Here is a 16,197-nt window from a genome sequence, read left to right as displayed (position 1 = left end):
TCTGTCCCCGCGGTGCCGCAATTCAGCCCCGGCGGGGCGCGGAGCGGCGGCGGGTGAGCGCGGGCGCGGGACGGCGGGGACGGAGCCGCGGGAGCGGGCGCGGGAGCAGGAGCGGGCGGGTGAAATGCGAGGAGGGAAGGAGGGAGGCGGCGCGCAGGGGCCGCCCCGGCGGCGCTGCCGCAGCAGCAGCAGCAGGAGCAGGAGCAGCCGCAGCCCGGGGCGGGCGGCACGTGGTGCCGGCGCATGCGGCAGCGCCGCTGACCTTGATGGGCAGAGCGGCCCCGCCGCCGCCGCGGTCCCGCACGTCTCCCGCGCCGGGCACGGGCGAGACGTGCCCTCGGCCCATCTCGTATCGCCCGCGCCGCTTATCTTGGGTCCGCAGCCGGGCCCTGCCCGCGATACCGGGGACGCCCAGGCCCTCGGGGCGGCTGCTGCTGTGCGCCGTTTTTTTTTTTTTTTTTTTTTTTTTTTCCTCTCCTCTTTACCGTATTTCTGAGGGATTGGGGGCTCGGGGTGATATGCTGTGGGAGCCGCGAGCATCCCTGCCAGTTGAGGTTCCTGGCAGGCCCTTTGAACTTCACTGCCTCTCTGGGTTAGGTTTTAGGAGACCCTCCGTATGCTCAGCCGTGTTGTGTCCTGCCTGCCAGGTGAAAGCCTATGGCCTCAGATTGTCACTGGGAAAAGGCTTCTCGAAACTGTCGGGGTTTCATCTTCATGTGTGTTTGCTCTAAACAAAGGGAGAAAGGAACGGCGGCCATTAATAACCTTTGATCCCAAAATTAAACCTTGCACAGCTCCCAGGTGTAGTGCTAATCCACGTGCATCTGAAGACCAGTTCAAAACCACTTCTTAGCAGCGCTGCTTCAGGGCACACTCAGGTTGCATGCTTCCAGCCTAAACACCTGTCTAGGCACTCACTAACTTACAAAGCTTTTTCAAGCATCTTTTCAGCAATAAATGTTGAAGTAAATCAGTTACAATTTACCTGTTAGATATGTTTGCCGTCTACAGAGAAATTAGAATTTTTAAAGTTACCAAAATTATTTTGGAGAGTTGCTCTCGGCAACTCACGGAGACTGTTCAAGACAGAAATTGCCTTCATTAAATGGTAGAGAACATAGCCATCTAGAAGGGGTGTTGCTATTAGAAGTGTTCTGGTGGGGTTGGAGCTTATGCTGCTTTGCTTTATGCCTCTTTGCTTTATGCCTTGCACCACTTCTGTCTACCAGTCAGACTCTTCCTGTCATTGAGACAGACCCCAGGAACCTTAGATATCTAGAGTCCGTTGTCACAGTTGAGCAAATGCCTCTTTCCAGCACTCCCTGAGTGGAGGTGTCCCTACCATTAATAAGACCCTTGGCTGAACTTAGCCATTTGAGACCCCCCACTATGCCTGGAGTTCAACAGAAAGAGCTGATTTGTTCATTGGAGCTTATATTTGCAGTGGGAACTTCTAGGTTGCATTCAAGGTTGATGTAGATTTGCTAACATTGTGACTTACATAGAAGTATACACAGAAAATCCATGGGTAGGCAGTGCACTGTGTCAGTGACTGGCCTTGGATGTGTTACGTAGTGGCAGGGGAACAGCCTGACTTGACTTGTTGTGTTCTGAACTTCTAGGGCTTTGGTCAAGTTGGTGTGCACTCCTCCACAGGGCAATGGACCATGCCAGAGCAGCAATCTCAAACTTGGTAAGACACAGTCCTCCAGTGCCATTTCATCTCCTGGTGAGCTGACGGTACTGCAGAAGAAAGGTTTGACAACGTCCACGTCAGTATCAGAGATGATGATGAATCCAAAGCAGAGTTGGGTGCTGCTGTGTGGGTTTTGAGCTGAATGTCGCTGTGACTAGCTGGCCATGATAAGGAAGTGGTTCAGTGGGGCTGGTGGGGTTACCACTAACTGCTGTCATATGTTGGGTCTCTCAAGAAGCTGGTAAGAAAGAGGGGAGGGGCAAACCTTGAACAGTGTTCCAGGAGGAAGTCTGTTCTTCCTTGGGGGCTGGGAATTCAACCACGAGTCCAGCTTTGGAAAGTGACCTGTGCTTTGAAACAAATGTGCAGGAGGAGGTATTTCTGAATTTGCTGATCCAAACCTGCTGGTCTTAGAGAGCTTGGATTATGAAATGACCCTAGGCTAGGATTGGGAATGTGGTGGTTTGCTCTGTGAACAAGTAGGGAGGATATGTGGGGTTGGGGCATGTCCTCTGTGTGAGGACATGCCTCAAGTGTGAGGGAAGCCAAGCAGCTGAGCAAGGAGACTGCTAGGACAGACTGCAACATTGCCCTATCCAAAATGTGAACAGCCAGCCACTTCATTGTGGGTAGTGTGAGCCAGAGTGGAACTGCAGGTCTGAAACGACAGTGGTTTCTTTTAACCAGCTGAGCAGATGTCTAGTCTCTTCATTTGCAGCTGCTGATGTGTGCTGAGAACTGTGGATGAGCTGCTGAGGTTGTAACAGGGCTTGGGTGCTTGTCACCAGCTGCTTCTCCAGTACAGTGGGGAGGGGCTGCAGGACTGTTGCTCCCAAAGCTATTCCTCTGGCCTTTTAGCCAGTCTCCTGCCACTCCCCAGCACAACTGCGGCTGCAGGCAATTTCAGGCAATTTCAGCATCTCTAATGGAAGCTGAGTGGTTCTGCTATGCCTGGAATTGAGTTAATCTGAGTGTCTGCCTTGTGCACAGGCGGCTGTTCTGTGGGGGGTTGGGCTGTGCATTGCACCTGTTTAGAAAAGTGGGCTCCAGACTGGAAGTTCTGCTGGGGCACTGGTAAACACCTGTCAAATGGTGCCAGGCACTGGTGGGTGCAGGAGGTGTAGCCTCAGCTTTCATGTTAGCTGAGGTAGCGTGATTCCCAAGGGTAATCTCTTTTCAGCCCAGCTGCTTTGTAACACTACCAATAGTGTAATTTAAGAGTAGCCTTAGGCAGTGTAATACAAAATTAGCTAGATGCTGGATGAGAGTATTTATGTCAAAGTGGATGTGGCTCAAACGCACAGTCGTGGAGGGGCTGCCTTCCCTTTCCTCTGTCCTCATCAAAGTGTGAGTTGTACACACTCAAGTCAGATCTGTGCTCTTCTGATTCAGACTGAGAGTTTCTGCTTGAATCAGCCTTTGCCGTGGGGTCACATGGGAAATACCGGTGCCGTTGGCTGTGTCATATCTGTAACACACTCCAAGCTAGACTCTGATCAGTGTGGATCTGAACTTGTGCAGGGTAAATAGATGCTAAATAGGCTCTGGAGACCCTGAGTGGATCTGAGTCTTAACTGTTTAAAACATTTTGACTTATTGACAAAATGCTTGCTTGCACTGGAGCATCTGCAGGTGAACAACCTGTGTTTAGGTTGGAGCTGCTGACTGGAAGGACTGTAGGCTGGTAGAGCAAACTCTTCCATGACATGACTCTCTTTCAACACAGTTTGGTGGCGAGCCGATGTCGTACACGCGCTTCAGCATTGCCCGGCAAACAGATGGAGACAACAGCCATGTGGAGATGAAGCTCTCTGCTGATGATGAGGAAGGAGGGGAAATTGGGAGACCAGAGCACCTGCATGCCACCATGCCTCCTCCACGGAGGAATGGCAAAAACCTTTGCTTCCTAATCATGGCATCGGTCCTCCTCCTTCTGATTGGTAAGGAAGGGTGGGAGGCAACTGCATGAAGTGGACACTGGTATTGAAAGTATCTGAGGCTATTAACATTTGAATTGGTATTGCTTTGGGAGATAATTAAAGAACCAGGATCCAGGCTGCAGCCTCTTGTCACTAAGTATGTCTGGCTCAGCCCTATGGTACAGAAATGTGAAGTTGTTACAGAATTGGCACAAGGAAGTGTGAAGTTTGGCAGTGGAATTTAGCTGAAGGGCAAACTGGTCCTTGTGGAAGTCTTACTGGTTTTCCCTCCATTAACTCTTAATACTTCTGTAGAGATGTGGGTCAGCAGATCAATAAAGCCTTTGGTGCTCGTCTCTTAAGGTTTTAACACTGCCACTGACCTAAAATAAGCATTCTCCTTCCCAAGTACTGCCAAGCACAAGATCGGATTTACAGTGCCCCTTAAAACATGCCAGCTCAGGCAAAATGTCAGGCTGCATATTTCTATCTGTCCTTGGGTAAGCCAGCTTGTCAGAAATGATGTGAGAGCAGAGATGCATCTTAACCCTGATGCTGTGTGGTGTAGGACTGGTTCAGTCATCTCTCCGCAGCACTAAGAAATACCTGTTCTGTCCATAGGGTTTCTGATCGGCTACTTGAGCTACCGTGGACGAATGCAGAACGTTAGCAGGTGTCTGGATGGAAGTGGCAAGTGTGAGATGACTCCTACTGCATCTTACTTATCGGATGATGATGAAACTGAGGAAGAAGAGGTTCCCGGACCACGTGTCTTATACTGGCCTGACCTCAGAGCCATGTTGTCAGATAAACTGTCAACTGCACAACTTGAGGCGAACCTGAGGTAACAGTTGCAGAAAGCTTAGCTAGAGCTTTGAGAGAGGCACAGCCTGTGAGCAGAACTCAGCTCCTTTGGAGAACAAGGGCCTTACAGATGATGGAGGGTGGCATGTGTTAAACATGGGCTTAAATAGCTTTGCAGGCTGCAGTGCAACCTGGTGCTGTAGCTTAAGCTGTGCATATATCTGTTACTTACAGGCAAAGAGAAGGTAAGACATCTTTTGAAGCTGGCAAGGTTGAAGATGAGACCACTGCCAGCTACATTCATGACCAGTTCACCAGCTTCCGCTTGGATGAGGTGTGGAATGATGAGCACTACATTAAGCTGCAGGATAAAGGCAGGTATGTTAATGAAGAGATGGCATCTCTTCCTTACAGCATGGGTATCTGTAGTCTTGAGCAAACATGTGATTTCTGCTGAAAATGGTGTGAAAATTGTGAGCCAGTTACCACTCTCCAAAGAAGGCCTCAATCTAGCCAAGCAGTAGCTGCTCTTGCCTCTTCTCAGGCTTTCAGAGGGTCTGGTAGCAGCAGATTTTTCCTGGGACAGCTGTTTCCTCAAAGTATGCTTAGGAAGTGGAGAGAAAACAAACTTGATTGAAAACTCAGCTGAAGGGCAGATTCCCTGTCTCTAAATCTGTTAGCACAGGCGACTCCATCTTGTCATCCAGACAGGTGTTGCACACCTGGCAGTGCCTCCTCTAGTAGCTCAGGAGGGTATCAACAGGCATTGTGTTGTCTGACAGCTCGTACCCTCATGTTTTACTTGCCCCTTTGTGTCAGGGGGAAATGAATCTGCTTAGAAATCAGCCTTCATTAATGTCTCTGAACAACCCCAGAGATTCTTGCATGGAAGTACTGGGATGACTGTGCCTGTTTCAGGCTCTGCTGACTTGCTCAGAACTGTTAGAGTACAGACTGAATATGAGAGTTAGTTAAATTCTTGTATGAAAGAATATAACACTGTCTCTTTATGTTTAACAGCAGCAACAACCAAGTGTCTACTGAGCAAAATGGTGTTGAAGAGGTACTGGAGAGTCCCAATGCATATGTGGCATACAGCAAGACTGGCACAGTTGTTGTAAGTGACTCCAGGAGGATCCTGGAAATGTTTTTACACATTTACCACGTGGCAATGTCCAAAATATGTCCCTTCATGATACAGAGTGTATAAGCCCTCCCTAGTTAGAAAGCTGGAGGTGGTGAGAGTGGGGTGAGGAGTCTTATGACTTGAGCAAGATGCAGAAGTAACTTTAAACTTCCCTGCTGAGATCCAAACAGGAACCTTGGCAGAAGTGCTGCTCCAAGAGGCATGTTGCATGGGATCAGTTGACCGGCTGAGCTTCAGCTCCCTGCTGTTAACAGGAGTCACTGTTACAGTGACTCTGTAGGCTGTTGGAAGTGTCTTACTGCTGCATTTTTAACCTGTGTTTCTGTTCCAGGGCAAACCAGTCCATGTGAACTATGGACTGAAAGATGATTTTGAGAAGATACGAAATCTGGGTGTTTCAATGAATGGAACTATAGTCATCTTCAGAGCTGGAAAAATAACCCTTGCTGAGAAGGTGAGCAGTCTGTACCCCAAAGCCTGGCCAAACTTGGCAGCAGGAAGCTATGCTTCCTCCTCTTTTTGAGGCATAAAGGTGTGTCTTCATTGGGTTTGTAGAATTCTTGTCCCTACAGGTCTGGTCTTGCTTGTCTGCTCTAAGCCTCCACGTGCAGGTCTGGATGCCAAGGCTGAGCAGAGCTTGTTACCGTTCATGGTGCCATTCTTCTTGGCCTCTGGCAGTCTTGCTGGAACAGCCAGGCATCTGGAGTGCTGGAGCTGGGAGGCAGAGGGAGGCAGCCTGGGAGCTACAGGGTGCAGAGCTGCATCACTAGATGCAGCTATTGGGCTGCTAGAAGCAGGATGGCCTTGCCTCCAGAGCACCTCTGGCTGCTGCAGTCAGATACTTTCAAAGCTTGGCTGCAGTGTCTTGCTGACTGTTCACTTGGACCAAGTGATGGTGCTGGCACTGCATGCCCAGCCAGTGGCCTTGCATGTTGGTGTAGTGTTCCCTCTGTAGGGAGTAGAACCGAATATCCAAGCAGCCTAGAGGATCCAAGTGCTTCTGTATGTAAACCTGTTTGAGGTCTGACCCAGAGCTGCCCCTCTGACGGGTGCTCCTGGGGAGGCTGGGGCACAGGACTCGGCCTGTCTGCATGCATCAGACACAGGCAGAGCTGAAGAGTGCTTCCACAGAGGGTGGTTACTGGTTCTCCAATCCCCCCTGTTTTTCAAACTTGTCTAGCCTTGCAAGAGTGTTTGTACCGGTGGCATATCAGAGGCAGCTGGGTTGTAGGTGTATTAAACAGGGACCTGGCTAGGCCATTCTGCCTCTATTTTCCATGGAGCAGCCTCCAGTGGCTGCTTTTCTTGAGACTAACCTCATCTTGGGAAAACAGGTGGAGTATAATCAAAATTAAATAACGTCTGTCTTTTAAGCTGCTCAGAGGAGCAAGCATGAGCTGAAGGAATCACAGGGTGAGACACTAACTGTGGTGTGTCGTAACTGTTCAAGAAGGTGCTAGACACACTGCCTGGAGTAGGACTGAGCTGCTGGGACTCAGGTGCCTTGTGTATCTGTCAGTATCAGGTAGCTGTTAAAATCTGTTGTGAAGTTGGGGATCAAGGAGCACAACCCTTCCCACCATTATTCCATGTACTTGCCTTAACTCTCCTTGCTTGCAGCGCAAATATGCAGTAAATGTTTCTCTTTGCTTCAGGTTGCAAATGCCAGAGAGGAAGGAGCAGTTGGTGCTCTGATGTACCTGGACCCCTTTGAATACAAGTACACCGAGAAACTTGTCCCCTTTGCACATGTGAGTAGGCAGCTGGCTCCCGTTTGTTCCCGTGAACCTCTCTTGCTGAGGGCTGCAGCCTGCAGCACTGTAGATGAAAACTGTTGGGCTCCTCTGAGACTTGAGGACTCTTCTTGCTTTTCACAGGCCCACCTTGGAACTGGAGACCCTTTCACCCCAGGCTTCCCTTCTTTCAACCACACCCAGTTCCCACCAGTGGAATCTTCTGGACTACCTCGCATTCCTGTTCAGACTATCTCTAGCGAAGCAGCAAGCAAGCTGTTCAGGTAACTGATTCTCCTGGCTTACAGGCTGAGCTCCTGGGGCCCTCTTGTAGGCGGGAGGATGGTGTTGAGGTTCAGTGAGCCAGGGAGCTCTCTGCTGCTCTCTGCTGTGTGTGGCAGGGAGTACGTTCTGCAACTGGCTCGAGAAATGTCACTTTTATGTGTGTCTCGTGTCGTAGACTGAACTTAATCTAGTGCTGGATTCTGTTGACCTCTGCATCCTACCCCTCCCTGCATAATTACTGGTGCAGGACCTCAAACTGTTTCCTAGGCAGGCCTTGAAACAGGTTGCACCTGCAATTGCAGGTGTCCTTTTTTCACACAATAATTGAATGAGGTTGGAGCTGGACCGTGAGTTCAAAGGATCTCTCTTTTTCCCTCAGCAAAATGGATGGACACACATGCCTTCTGGAGTGGAAATCTGGGATCATGGGATGTAAGGTGACAGTGAGCCCCACAAGCAAGATGACAGTGAAACTGACCGTGAACAACGTTATGGTGGACAGGAAGATTCTGAACATCTTTGGTGCTATCAAGGGATTTGAAGAACCAGGTAACAACAGCTGCCTTGTGGCTGAGTCTTGAGGGGAACTCTTCTGTGATCATCAGAACATGACAGCTGCTCCCAGTCAGACAACCACTTCCTCAGCAGAACCAAGACCTTTCCCTGAGGATCAAAGAGAAAGCTGAACCGTGCTGCCAGGGAAAGGCTAAATGAAAGCACTTGGTGTGCCAGATTCAGGGGTCAGACTGCAGACTCTCTTCCTAGTACAGAAGCCGAAAGCTGCTCCTCTGATAAATGGTGTTTGCAACCTGAAGCTTGGAGCTCAGATCTTGTGATCGGAGCCCAGAGAGATTCCTGGGGCCCAGGAGCGGCCAAGGCTGGCGTTGGCACTGCCATCTTGTTGGAACTTGCCCGTGTGATCTCGNAGATTCAGGGGTCAGACTGCAGACTCTCTTCCTAGTACAGAAGCCGAAAGCTGCTCCTCTGATAAATGGTGTTTGCAACCTGAAGCTTGGAGCTCGTATGTTGTGATCGGAGCCCAGAGAGATTCCTGGGGCCCAGGAGCGGCCAAGGCTGGCGTTGGCACTGCCATCTTGTTGGAACTTGCCCGTGTGATCTCGGACATAGTGAAAAAGGGTAAATATTTTTGAACAAAAGCATGAGGGTGGGAGGTGATGCAGGTCTAGCTCTGCATGTATTAACACTGGAGAGCCCAGTTGCAAAACAGTGCTTTGGAAGGCATAGGGAATCTGACAAAGCTTCCCAAGAAACTGTTACTTACTTGTCCAATACAGACAACTTGTCTGCAGTGAGCACTTGCTTCCAAGGGACTGCCTCCCTGTACCTGGTATGGTCAAAATGCAAGAATGTCCTTGGATAACACACAATGCAAACGTTAAACTTGAGCTGTCTGTTGGACAGCCGGGCCTGAAGGTGGGAAAACCCTGGAGTGGCTGACCAGCTGGAGCAGTGAGGACTGCATGGTGGCACTTAGTGTGAGTGCACTTGTCTCCAGGGTTAATTTTGGGCTCAGGCAGCTAAATAACAGGAGGGAAATGCAGACAGCATTGTTTTCCTCTGCAGTTATGCAATGGGGGGGGGCAGGGTACAGTGTCCACACAGCCACTAGTGTGCACATTTGTCTGCAGCAGCCAGAATGCTTCAGTGCTGTCTCAGGACCAGGCAATTCATCATCCCAGGCCTGCAGTGCTAATCTGCATCTCCATGGGGGAAGGGCAGATGTCTCAGTCTCTCTCTCTTTGCAGATGGCTACAAACCAAGGCGCAGCATTATCTTTGCTAGCTGGAGTGCCGGAGAGTTTGGAGCTGTGGGTGCAACTGAGTGGCTGGAGGTACTGTGTGTTTAACAGAATTCTGTGTGATGACTGCACAGTTGTTCCTGTGGATTAAACATCCTGATGTTGTACTGCTACTGCTGATCTTATTAAAATACTTGATTTGTTCTAGGGGTACTCTACCTCGCTGCATGCCAAAGCCTTCACTTACATTAACTTGGATGCTGCAGTCTTAGGTAACCTGCTACTCTTTAAGTTTCTTGAAAGTGAGTGGGACTAGAATAGCTTGAACAGACATCCCTTAACCTCTAGGAATGGGGGCTGTGCCAGAGGCTGATGGTGGGTGGTTGGCTGAAGACTGGTGTGACTCCATTTATTCTGCTGTCATTAAAGCCAGGAGGCTGCTGCAGCCTAAGTTAGAGGAGTCAGCTGTGCTAGGTCCCAGTAGACTGTCCTGTGTCTGTTGAAGATCCTCTGGCAACAAGCTGTAGATCAGGACTGAACAGCTCTAGTAGGAGTGGTTGATTATACCAGCATGTCAAACACCCTTTCATTTTTTGCAGGCTCCAACCACATGAAGATTTCTGCTAGTCCGTTGCTGTACTCGTTGCTGGAGAGAACTATGAAGGGGGTGAGTTGAAGAGCTTTGGGCCCATCAAGGTGACTGGTTTTAGGAGGAACTGAAAGCAGACAGAGCTGTGCCTGGGTCACTTTCCCCAGCAGACACCTTCTGTGGAGAAAGCCCCATTTAGGAGAAAAAGCTGAGATATTCTGGAGGGCCCTGTCTGAAATCAGCTGGGCTCTGGAAACTGCAGTTCAGACATGCAGAATCTAAAATCAGCAAGTGCCACAGTTCAGTGGGAGGTGAATGCCTGTCCCGCATGAACTGTGCCTGTGTGGAGAAAGGTCAGGGGAGCACACCTGACTCTGGCATCTGCACACCAATGCAAGCTCCAGGATGGAACCTGGAAGCCCAAGCAGAGGTCAGAAAAGTGCAGTGACTGTCATCTCTGTGCAGGTGAAGGACCCAACAAAGGATTCGGGAAGCCTGTATAACAGAGTTGGCTCTGCCTGGATGGATAAAGTGTAAGTATTGTTATCCATCTCTCTGGGAAGGCAGATCTCCATAAAGGAGCAAACCAAATGGCTTCTGCTCTTTGTGCTAGAGTGTCATACTGTTGTCTGAGGTGGGCTCTATCTCTCTCTGCTGCCCCAAGGTGCCTGTGGGCAGCCCAGACACTTTTCTGGAGGGCAAGAAGAGCCTTGTACCAAGTCCAGTGGCTGGAAATGGACAGGCAGCCCTTGGTATTTGGCTGGGACTCCTTCAGTCTTGTCTACAGAGGGCAGTCCAGCTGGCTCAGAGCTTCAGCTGTAGGGCTTCTAGCTTTTCTCCTGGGATGCCCAAATCACTTGGTAACTACTCAGTGCTTATTTTCTGCAGCGTTTCCCTTGATCTGGATAATGCAGCGTTCCCTTTCCTGGCTTACTCAGGAATTCCAGTGGTTTCCTTTGGTTTCTGCAATGTAAGTATTGTGTGCCTGCCTGGTGTACTCATTCCATGCAGAGTGATGTAAGGATATCTGCTCTCCAGGATGGCAGAGCACAAGGTGCTGTCCCAAGCTCTCTGTCCGTGCAAGAGCCTCTGAGGGGAATGAGGTACAGCCTCTGGACCCAGTGGCTGTGGCAGTACTTGCTGTGAAGGCTGCTCCTGGGACAAGGCTGGCCTACAGTCTCTGTTCCAGAGTCCTGGATGCTTGTGGTTTTTTGGGAGAGGGGGCACTTGCTCTTCTGGAGGCTCAGATGTCAATGATTCAGAAGCTAAAAGCACTAAAAAGGTGTCAAGCTGTTGCTGCATCAGTGAAAGACTGTACTACAGCCTGCTGGTCAGCAAGCAGAGGGCATTGGGGAAGTGATACTGTTGACCAGAGCAAATACTGACTCAGACTGTGTGGGTCTGCTGCTGCAGCAGGGGCTGACACCAGCCCTGTTGCTGCAGGTGTGCAGCTGGGAGCCTTTCTAATAGCAGTTCCCTGTCTTATGAATGCTTGGGTTTGTTAGTGTTAAACTTGTTTCACAGAAAAACTTGAGTCATCCTGACAAGAAGGGTTGGAGGGTGCTGCCACCACATATCAGACTGGGTGGTGAGATTTGCCCACCTGCACTTCTGCAGAGATCTCTGGGGGGGTAAAGGTCTGTATGTCTTCAGGTCCAAAAAACTAACAGAACATCCTGCTGATTACTGGAAACTGTGAGGGATGAAATGCAGGAGCTCCATTCCCTTCCCCGTGCTTTGATGTTTTGCCACTCCGGTCTCATGTCTTAGCAGCACAGGGATTTGGCATGTGGTGGAAGTAGCAAGCTACCTGTGGTGGGGGATGAAAAAAATCTAGCTGGAAAAGCATTCTTGGCTAAATTCAACACCTTTTTTTCTTGCAGAAAGATGAGGAATATGCCTTCTTGGGCACTACTGGAGACACCATGATGAACCTGAAGAAGATTGACAAGTTGTATGCTCTTATGCGTGCTGCTGCAGAAGTTGCTGGACAAGTAGCTCTCAGGCTGACCCATGATCATGAGCTCTTCTTGGATTTTGATAGATATAGTGAAGAATTGCTATCATTCCAGGAGAGGTTTTTGTCTTTTGATGAGGAAGTGAAGGTAAGGAGGACTCCGATTTCACTGAATCCCTGTAGATGGTCAGGGGCCATGTGCTAATAAGGCCCCGTGTCAGGGATACAGCAGGGTGGATGTCTTCCCCCTTTGGGCATAGGTGTGTAGCAAAGTGTGACGAGAATTGATGTTCCTATGGAGCAGTGCAGGCAGAGTAGCTGTGGCTACTCTGTGACAGATCCAGCTAATCTGGCTGTGGTGAGCTCTCGAGGAAGTGGATGTGGGGGATTTCTCTTCTGGTTATCATTCACAGCATAGTGCAGCTTTGCCACTCACTTACTTACACCTCTGCTGAAAGCCTACAAGAAACTGTGGGTGGGGAGTGACCTCAGAAGAGCCTGCCAAGAACTTGCTCTGCTACTTGGTTAAACTGGGGGAAAAAGAAACCCCAAAAAACCCCCAACAACAACAAAAGAAAGAACTTTCTTTTGGTAAGAGAGCAGCAAAAGAAGAAAATCAGGTTTGCTAACAGTTCCTCCCTTGCAGGCACTGGGGCTGACCTTGAACTGGCTGTTTTTTGCCCGTGGTGACTTTCAGCGAGCTGCAGATGCACTGAGAAGAGACATTGCAAACAGTGACAAGGAAAACAGGATTGTCCGCAGAGCCCTGAACGACAGGATGATGAAGGTGGGTATCTACAACTGGTTTTTCTTTCTTCATGAAGGGAGTGCTTGGCTGGGATGGGCCCTTCCCTAAGGGGCCATGGGCACTGTGCAAACTGGTGTCTCTTCCACTTGCTTAGTGTCAACCTGGCTGAGTTCTGCACTTGCATTTGAAAGAGGGTCTGGCCCTTACAGAGCTGCTGTGGGAAAGGGCTGACTGGGGATCAAAGGTTGGCAGCTCATGTTGAGGCAGATTGGGAGGACAGAGCATAACCCTAAATTTGCCCCTCTGCTCAGGTGGAGTATGACTTCCTCTCCCCGTTCCTCTCACCAAAAGATGCTCCCTTTCGCCACATCTTCTTCGGCAAAGGCTCCCACACGCTGCCAAGTCTGCTGGAGAACCTGAAGCAGCTGAGAGACAACAAAGACAGTGTGGATGTGAACACACTGAAAGAGCAGCTGGCGCTGGTGACCTGGACCATTAAAGGGGCTGCCAATGCTTTAGTGGGTGATATCTGGAATACAGACAATGAATTCTAGGCACAGCAAACACCTGGTTAAGGTACAGGATTACCTCTCTAAGGTACAGGAGAGCTGTGTGTCCAGGGGCTTGCTGTGTAGCCCTAGTTCCACCTGTGGCAACACAAAAAAACTCCCTGTACCTCAGATTAGGCATTGGCACGATTTTTAAATGGCAGCTTCCTGCAAATTTCCAGTACTTTAGGTATCATGAAACCTAACTGAAAACCCGTGAAACCCAAATGAAACCCACTCCCTAACATGGTATTACCTTTCTGTAGATTTTCTGGCAACAAAGCTGTTTTGACCAAAGTTGAACACAAAATTTAAATCTCACCTTGACAAATTCACAGGAGGCAGTTTTAAGGCAGGTTTTAACATTACCATGAAATCTCCTCTGACCAGGCTCCCATCTGACCACAGTCCCCGCCAGTCATGTACAGCTGCTTCTAGGGCTTGCTCTCCAGTGTACTTGAAAACCCAGAACTTGGATTCCTCCTGAACTGGTACCTTGAGTGGGGAGGTATATAATTTATTTAGGCTTTTAATTGTTGGCCCCCTAAACCTAGTGACAAAACAGGGAATGGATTCCTCTAAACACTTGTGATGAGGATCCCTTCTCTGGCAGGGAGCTGTAGAGAGCTGTAGTTCAAAAATTAAACGTAGTAATACCCGCAAGTGCTGGATTATCAGCAAGCTCTGAAGTGCCCGGCCTGCCTTTACTCAACAGCAGGGTCCCAATGACATCTTGGAGGCTTGCTTCTGCCAAGGCAGTTATCAATACCCAGGGAGAACGACCCAAAGATTATCCAATGTCCCCTTTATACCCTTAGCTGGCACCTCGGCGAGTCTTGCATCATTGAGAAATGGCTCTAGACTGGCACTTCAGAACTTGCTGCTCAGGGGCCTTGTGTGAAATCGAGTCTCTTGCTGGCCAAACCCTGTTTGACTTGATGTCATTTTGCAAGATGGCTCTTGTTTGGCACTGAGATATTTATTTCTTTATTTATTTATCAGTGACAGTGTTCACTATAAATGTTTTTTTATAGAAGATAATTATCGGAAGCAGTGCCTTCCATAATTATGACAGTTATACTGTCGTTTTTGAATAAAGCAGCATCTGCTATTACAATCAAAACATGATACTGGAACTTTGCATTTAAAATAACCAAAACAGGCCCCTCAAAAAGTTATGGAAAACTAGCAATTAAGCTTTCTGTGGCAAAAACACCCCTCTGAAAAAAACTTGAAGGTGTAGACCTGGTAGTGAGTCTCCAGGTTGTGCTCCAGATTAATCCTTGAAATGCTGAAAACCTGGGTGGAAAACTCAAATACTAGAAATTTGGCTTCTTTGAAGGGTCCGTGCCCCTCCGTGGGCTTTGGACTCCTTCCTGCTCCCCTTTTTGGATGATGTGTGCTCTCGTGGGGAGCACAGCTTCCTTCCTGGCCCCAACCCCAGAAGAGGGACTTGCTGTGTAGCCCTAGTTCCACCTGTGGCAACACACATAAACTCCCTGTACCTCGGATTGGGCATTGGCGCGATTTTTAAATGGCAGCTTCCTGCAAACTTCCAGTACCTAATGTATCATGAAACCTAACTGACATTATCGGGGGCAGTGTCTTCCATAATGTGTAAAGAACAAGGTAGTTTTTGCCTACCACAGTGTTATATCGGAGGCAGTGACCTCCATATGTTGCACTATGGGTGTACGTAATTATCGGGGACAGTGTTTCCCATAATTGTTCTATGCTTAACATGCAATGTCATCTGCGAAGCTTGATGGTTAGTATCTAACATGGATTAATCTCCTGCAGTCCTATTTTTTCACTCTCCTGTGGTGATGCAGATACAAACTTCAATCTGTTATGTACTTAGACTCTACTTTCCCTATAGGCTGAACTGTTTCAAATAGCTGTGCTGTCTTGAATTGGCTTCCTGCTTCCAGCTACGGTAGTAGTGCTTGAATATTTAGTGGAAACTAGGCTAGTTAGGCTGTGTGCACTAGTAGTGATGTAGTAGACTTCGTTCAAATCAGTTACAAACACATGAGAAATTAAAGGTGAATGTAGGGCTTGGGGCTGACAGCTGGGTGGTGGGCTCAGGTCACTGCTCTGGATGGGTGCACGTAACACTGTCCTGCTGTGGCACTGGGAGAGTGGTGGTATGCCCACATGGGAAGCCCACTCTCCAGTTCTCGCTGGAAATTCCAGTCTTGCCCACCTTGGGTGTTGAGTGGAGGGGGGAAATCAGTGGCACCTTTCTCATGGTGCTGCTCTGCTTCCCGATCTGAAGCTGAGCACTGCTGACATGTGATACCTGCTAAATTGTGCTGCCTGCTTCCCAAACAGCCCTGGCTGGCTGTCGCCAGTCCTGTACTCCGCAGTTTGATCTCACATTTAACCCTAAGTTGCAGTTTAGTTTTAACCTAAACTGCACATTGATATGGATTTAAACCTAACCTGAGTGAGTGACCTGAGCCCCAACAGTAGTCCTTGAGGGAAAGAACATTTTTCAGGAATGGGCAAGGACAGGCCCCCAGCCAAGTTACTGAACTCAGTGCTCACCAGTTTGGAGGGCTGGATTTTCATCAATCTCTAGAACCCTGATGCCCAGACTTGTGCAGTTTGTTGCTCTTTCCTGAGTTCTCTTAACTCAACACTTTAACTCTTCTTACAGCCCTGTCTGTGTGTTTCCTAGTGACACTTCTCTGGATGGCATATAAGAGCTGCTGTCTAGGAGTCCTTACTGTAGTGTTTGCATGCATCTTGATGTCAGACTTAATCTTGTGCTTTATAGCCAGCAGAGAGAGACAAAAGACAAAGCCTGTCTCCGCAGCACAACAGTGACTACAGGGATGTTGGGATATCTTGCTCAGTGCTGGCATCTGACTGCTGTGGGATACTTACCTGTTATTTGCTTCAATAAATACTTTGCATCTTGAACACTCAGCTTCTCTTGTGGGTTCTTGTAAAGCCAGGATGCTGTCGTGGCCATGGGTGAGCTTGAGCAGCTGGAGGAAGGCTGCT

At 49.1% G+C, this 16,197-nt stretch overlaps 1 protein-coding gene across 1 annotated transcript; it reads left to right on the top strand.

Moving 5' to 3' along the window:
- Positions 1–454: 454 nt before the first annotated feature.
- On the top strand, positions 455–16,119 carry TFRC (transferrin receptor). Its single transcript, XM_017810739.1, has 19 exons — positions 455–647; positions 1,623–1,693; positions 3,423–3,636; positions 4,237–4,459; positions 4,654–4,797; positions 5,440–5,536; positions 5,898–6,020; positions 7,222–7,317; positions 7,444–7,583; positions 7,964–8,158; positions 8,603–8,721; positions 9,351–9,436; positions 9,552–9,615; positions 9,943–10,010; positions 10,398–10,465; positions 10,821–10,902; positions 11,816–12,037; positions 12,536–12,676; positions 12,949–16,119. Exons 1-19 carry the CDS (start codon positions 617–619, stop codon positions 13,189–13,191), a joined length of 2,427 nt encoding a protein of 808 aa, XP_017666228.1. The 5' UTR covers positions 455–616; the 3' UTR covers positions 13,192–16,119.
- The last annotated feature ends 78 nt before the right edge of the window (positions 16,120–16,197 follow it).

Source organism: Lepidothrix coronata, unplaced genomic scaffold, assembly GCF_001604755.1.
Source record: "Lepidothrix coronata isolate B3197 unplaced genomic scaffold, Lepidothrix_coronata-1.0 Scaffold29, whole genome shotgun sequence".
In the NCBI taxonomy this organism is placed as follows: Eukaryota; Metazoa; Chordata; class Aves; order Passeriformes; family Pipridae; genus Lepidothrix; species Lepidothrix coronata.
The sequence above is the reverse complement of the archived record's forward strand: the minus strand, read 5'-3'. Positions and strand labels throughout refer to the sequence as shown.